Source organism: Staurois parvus, unplaced genomic scaffold (genome assembly GCF_062004578.1).
Source record: "Staurois parvus isolate SC_StPar_1 unplaced genomic scaffold, SC_StPar_1.0 ptg000127l, whole genome shotgun sequence".
In the NCBI taxonomy this organism is placed as follows: Eukaryota; Metazoa; Chordata; class Amphibia; order Anura; family Ranidae; genus Staurois; species Staurois parvus.
Genome location: NW_028317923.1, coordinates 474,001 through 480,000, shown reverse-complemented (window position 1 = coordinate 480,000; position 6,000 = coordinate 474,001). Strand labels below are relative to the sequence as shown.

At 49.1% G+C, this 6,000-nt stretch overlaps 1 protein-coding gene and 1 pseudogene across 3 annotated transcripts in view; both read left to right on the top strand.

The window, feature by feature from the left end:
- The first annotated feature begins 1,012 nt into the window (after nucleotides 1-1,012).
- Nucleotides 1,013-2,278, top strand: LOC149466483 (zinc finger homeobox protein 3 pseudogene; annotated as a pseudogene).
- ZFHX3 (zinc finger homeobox 3) overlaps nucleotides 1,223-6,000 on the top strand; it is a 124,404-nt gene continuing 119,626 nt past the window's right edge. For all 3 annotated transcript variants that reach the window (XM_089672439.1, XM_089672440.1, XM_089672438.1), the window contains exon 1: nucleotides 1,223-3,380. In XM_089672439.1, coding sequence (XP_089528565.1) covers nucleotides 2,894-3,380 — 487 coding nt within the window. In that variant the 5' untranslated portion in view covers nucleotides 1,223-2,893. The remainder of the gene's footprint in view (nucleotides 3,381-6,000) is intronic.

Genomic DNA, 6,000 nt, shown 5'->3' with positions numbered 1-6,000 from the left:
CAGTTCATGTAAATTATTTGTTCAGCCAGTCCGAACGTGGAGCCAGCAGACACAATTAGTTACCAAAGAACATGTCCTGACAGCTAGAGGAAAAGCATGATAGAGTAAGGCGCCTAGTGAAATGTATTTTTTTTTTTGAGCACTTGCTACCTGTTTATGTGATTTGTCCAACCATGGGCATAAAAATCTAGAGATTTGTTACAATTTAACTTTTCTAAAAAAAAAGGTATTCATCCAAAATGGACCCCCCGATCGAATCTACAATTCTGACTTGACTTTAAAAAGGACACAGGCCTTTTTTTTTTTGACTATTTAATGGCAATAGGTTTTCAAAGAATTTTTAATTCTTCGCTCTTTAAATAGTTTCTATAAAGGTCGGTGGAAAGACGGGACTTGGCTCCTTAAAAATCTTCTAGCTCTTTAATTGGCTTGCCTGGCTCCTGACTGCCACAATATTAAGTCCCCTCGTGACACAGACTGTCTAGTTATTGAACAGATGGGGTAGCCTCTACCATTGGACTGTGGTTACCGAATGTCTACACACAACTTAACACAATAAGCATTTTTTTTTTTAATTGGAGCTTTTGCCTAGTCTGATTATTTTACCTTTTTTTTTTTTGTTTTCACTTGCAGGTCGGAGCTGTAATTGGGTGCAATGAGCTCTCCGCGCAGATCTCGCCATGGAAGGCTGTGATGCTCCTGTCATTGCTGGAGAGGACAATGGGTGCATCGTTCCTGCAAACCAAAAATGGACTGATCTCAACAGTGCTCTCCACCTTGACCAGTCTGGCAACATGGAGCATCCCAACATGGAAAGCCACCGGTCTCTGGAAACTCTGAGTGGCTCATTCAATGAATGCATGTCTGAAAGCTCTGACCCATCCGGTGCCATCTCACAGTCTCCCAGCAGAACGGTCTGTTGTAGCGAATGTTCAACCTCCTTTCCTAGTTTGCAGAACTACATGGAGCACCCCTGCCCTGGTACACGGTCATCCCTCGCACTGAAGGAAGAAAGCGAAAGTGATGTTAGTGAGGAAGGGGAGGAGGAGAGCGATGTGGAAAACCTTGCTGGTGAGATAGTCTACCAGCCCGATGGCTCTGCGTATATTGTGGAAAGTGTCAGCCAGCTGATCCAAAGTGGTGAAGGCCTGTGACAGTACCCCTAGCGAGGCTCTTCTATCCCTCTACAAAAATTCCCTGCCCAATGCAACGGGAAAGTCTGAGGAGTCATCCCTCTGTAGGCCCCGTTTACCCACAAATTATCAATACTTTCCACATAGCCTCGTCTTTCAGGAAATGGTTTGAGAATTCAGACAAGTCTTTCCTGGATACCTCCACCCTTTCAGGCGTCAGCCCTGTCCTGCACAGCTTCCGAGTTTTTGATGTGCGCCACAAAAGCAACAAGGATTACCTAAATAGCGATGGTTCTGCCAAAAGCTCCTGTGTATCCAAAGATGTCCCAAACAATGTAGATCTGTCCAAATATGATGGCTTTGTACTGTATGGTAAGAGGAAACCCATTCTAATGTGTTTTTTGTGCAAACTTTCCTTTGGCTATGTCCGATCGTTTGTGACCCATGCTGTGCATGACCACCGAATGACTCTAAGCGAGGATGAGCGTAGGATTCTTAGTAACAAGAACATTTCAGCCATCATTCAAGGGATTGGGAAAGATAAGGAACCTCTTATTAGTTTTCTGGAACCAAAAAACAAATCTTTTCCCCATCCTTTAGTTTCCTCTGCCAACTCTGCTGGACCTGCTAATAGTTTTTATGGCAAATTTAGTGGCATTCGAGTAGAGGGGGATGAAGCCCTGCAGGCTAGCCTAGCACTTCTAAAAGATAGCGACACTACTTCCAGTGGGGCAGAGCAGGCGCAAACCAACACGGTATCCCAAAGTACTCTGCTTAACCTTGGAGGGTTGACGAATTCCTCTTTCAGCGCTTCGGTAAACTCTGTTTCTTTAAGCTCCTCAGGCTCTGGCCCTACCAAACCTTCCTATAACCAGGAATCTGAAACAGAGCCTGAGAAGCATCCATTGGGAGTACAAGAAAGCATATCAGAAAGGCTAGAACGTGAGGAGGATGAGGAGGAAGAAGACCTGGATGAGGAAGGTGTAGATGATGACGAGGAAGAGGACGACTGCAAAGCACTGTTTCCACGGGGGCTTGAGGATGACTTGGTGACAGGCCTCAGGAGGAGTCTGGGGTGTTTGCCGAGAGCAGCGGCAAAAAGGACCTGGCTCTCACAAACCAAAGTATTTCTAACTCTAATTTAATGCCTAATGTGCCCCATCCTTTGGGAAGGGGCACACCTACATGTTCTTCTTCCTTTGTTGTCTTTGATGGTGCAAACAGGAGGAACCATTTAAGCTTTAACATTGATGGTGTTGGCGCCAGCATGGCGGAGGGTGGGATAAAATTGGACTTTGTCGATGAAAGTGCCAATAGGGACAATGCCACAGCACCTGAACCAAATGAAAGTGCAGAGGGAGAGGATGGAAGCTTTGCCACCCACCACCAGCATGCCGATAACCCCTGCGAACTTGGCACAGGGGAATGCCCTTCTGGGAGTGGGGTGGAGTGTCCGAAGTGTGACACTGTACTGGGCTCGTCGCGCTCACTTGGTGGACACATGACTATGATGCACTCTCGGAACTCTTGTAAGACTCTTAAGTGTCCAAAGTGTAACTGGCATTACAAATACCAGCAAACGCTGGAAGCACACATGAAAGAAAAACACCCTGAACCGGGTGGCTCCTGTGTCTACTGCAAATCTGGTCAGCCTCATCCTCGCCTTGCCCGGGGAGAGAGCTTACACATGTGGTTACAAACCTTTCCGTTGTGAGGTCTGTAACTACTCCACCACTACCAAAGGCAATCTCAGTATTCATATGCAGTCGGACAAGCATTTGAACAACATGCAGAACCTGCAAAACGGAGGGAGTGACCAAGTTTTCAGCCACACTGCCGGGGTAGCAGTTGCTGCCGCCACTGCAGCTGCTGCTGCTGCTGCTGCTTCCAACATTAGCAACTCCTGTGGGGCCCCTTCCCCCACCAAACCAAAAACTAAACCCACCTGGCGCTGCGAAGTGTGCGACTACGAAACCAACGTCGCTAGGAACCTGCGAATTCATATGACCAGTGAAAAGCATATGCATAATATGATGCTACTTCAGCAGAACATGTCTCAAATCCAACACAACCGGCACTTAGGCATCAGCAGCCTGCCCACCCCGGCTGAAACCGATCTTTACCACTTTTACCTAGCACAAAACATGAACTTGAAGATGGACAACCCAGCTAATGAGTCGCAGTATATTATGGGAGGTTTCCAGCTGGATCCTACTAGCCCCATGCCAGGGATGGCTCCCACTGTTGGTAAGTACAGGAAACTGAAAAAGGGGAATATGGTGGGGGGGGGGTTGGTGAGTGGGACAAAAATGTGCATGCTTGTTGAGATGAAAGCTTCAGCCAAAAAGACATTAATATGTTACTTGTTTCATTGCCAAGATGTTTGACAAGCTTTTCCTTGGAGCAACTGACAGAACTCCTCTCCTAAAAATTGGCATGTTTTCCTGTCTGGTGCGTTGAGACGGCCAATCACAAAACAAGAAGAGCAATTTAAGGAACTGCTCTGTAAAAATGGCAGTTGGAAGTTTTGAGCTTTTTGTGAAGCCTAAAGAGATCCTGTCTCCAAGATCATTCATTTCAACTGCAATTGTCTCATAGGATTATATGTGCATTTAAATTATTTATATCTTATGTTACATATTGCCAGTAGTCAGGAGGAATAGTGACCTATCATTGGTGTCGGTGTGAGGAAAAGTGGCCCATCATTGGCGTCGGTGGGAGGAGGAATAGTGGCCCACCACTGGCGTCGGTGGGAGGAGGAATAGTGGCCCACCACTGGCGTCGGTGGGAGGAGGAGTGGCGGCCCACCACTGGCGTCGGTGGGAGGAGGAGTGGCCCACCACTGGCGTCGGTGGGAGGAGGAGTGGCCCACCACTGGCGTCGGTGGGAGGAGGAGTGGCCCACCACTGGCGTCGGTGGGAGGAGGAGTGGCCCACCACTGGCGTCGGTGGGAGGAGGAGTGGCCCACCACTGGCGTCGGTGGGAGGAGGAGTGGCCCACCACTGGCGTCGGTGGGAGGAGGAGTGGCCCACCACTGGCGTCGGTGGGAGGAGGAGTGGCCCACCACTGGCGTCGGTGGGAGGAGGAGTGGCCCACCACTGGCGTCGGTGGGAGGAGGAGTGGCCCACCACTGGCGTCGGTGGGAGGAAGGGTGGCCCGTCGGCGGGAGGGTTGCCCATTGGCGTCAGTGGGAGGAGGAGTGGCCAATTGGGAGGAGGAATGGCCCATCGGTGGCGTCAGTGATAGGAAGGGTGGGGACGGTGGGAGGAGGGGTGGCCCATCGGTGGCGTCAGTGATAGGAAGGGTGGGGACGGTGGGAGGAGGGGTGGCCCATCGGTGGCGCCAGTGATAGGAAGGGTGGGGACGGTGGGAGGAGGGGTGGCCCATCGGTGGCGTCAGTGATAGGAAGGGTGGGGACGGTGGGAGGAGGGTGGCCCATCGGTGGCGCCAGTGCCCCAAGGTTGAAAAAAAGGCTGGCAAAGGGCCACATAAGGCCCTTGGCCTACAGTTCGGACACCACTTGACTGGAGCAAACCACACAGACCTGAATATACCTACCAAAAAACTTGCAATAACACACAGGAAAACCAAAAGATCCAAATATCACCTGTAAAAGCTCACACTTGGGTGCAAATGCGGCCTTTTTGAGTGCAGAACGTAGGTCTAATTTAGCTTGGGGGGGGACGGGGGGGGGGACGGTTGGATCTTTGCAGAGAGACCACTCCTTTCACACAAAATGCCAGGCTCCATCTCTGCAGCATGCTGACAGGGGACAGGCTTCTCTACACAGGCTGTGGCTGCTTTCTATAGAGAACAAACAGACTTTTATATTTAGTTTGACTTTCAGGTTTGCTTTGCTGTCCCCGACATCTGATGATGGTGATACAGGTAGACTGTATTTAGACGCAGCTTGGCTCTTTTTTTTTTTTTTTTTTAAATATTGTAAAATGATGACCACACCTGATACAAGGCACTCCGGTAGTGGCTTTTCACATACAAGTCCTGGGGATGTTTGACTTGATAGCCTAGCACATTCTAAAATCTTAAATTATTTTTTCATTTATAAAACATTCCGCCATAATGTACTATAAAGACCATTGAACCATGGCGGAATTCCAGCCCTGGACCCTAGTGCTGCAGGGGAAGGAGATGGCAATGTAGCCACCGTGCTACTGAACCTAAGTGACATTTTTAGGACAACGGCAGATTATACCTTGCTGTCCTGTTTGATTCATCAGATTCCATTATAGGCAGGGTTGGTATTTTAGGTATCTGGGATCAGTGATGAGCTGGAGATGGGAAGAAGCAGACCTTCGAACTCTTGTCCCCCCTGCCGAGCCCCTTGCCGAGTCTTCCTTATTAACTACAGATGGTGGGCTCTCTGATACAGCTTCACTGTAATTATTTATGGATCTTCCTTACTAACGGACAAGGGTCGGTCTGCACCCCTGACGGAAGGGATTTGTAGGATTTATCGCTCAGTTAGGTGATCTTAGGTAGGTTTTTGGATTGGGTGTCCAGAATCTGTTAATGTTAAAAGAAACGAAAAAAAAAAAACTGCTTTAGGGTCGGGAAGATCTAAGAAGTCCTTCAGTCTATATGTCTGCAAGAAATGAGAAGTCTGTTGTTGTCAGTCGGTCTAATGTGCTTCTTGAAGAGTCAGTCCACCCAAGTCTCACTTGTGTCCACCCCCTACTCACCTCTGAGCATCGTTACTTGTCTCCACCCCCTACCCACCTCTGAGCATCGTCACTTGTCTCCACCCCCTACCCACCTCTGAGCATCGTCACTTGTCTCCACCCCCTACCCATCTCTGAGCATCGTCACTTGTCTCCACCCCCTACCCATCTCTGAGCATCGTCACTTG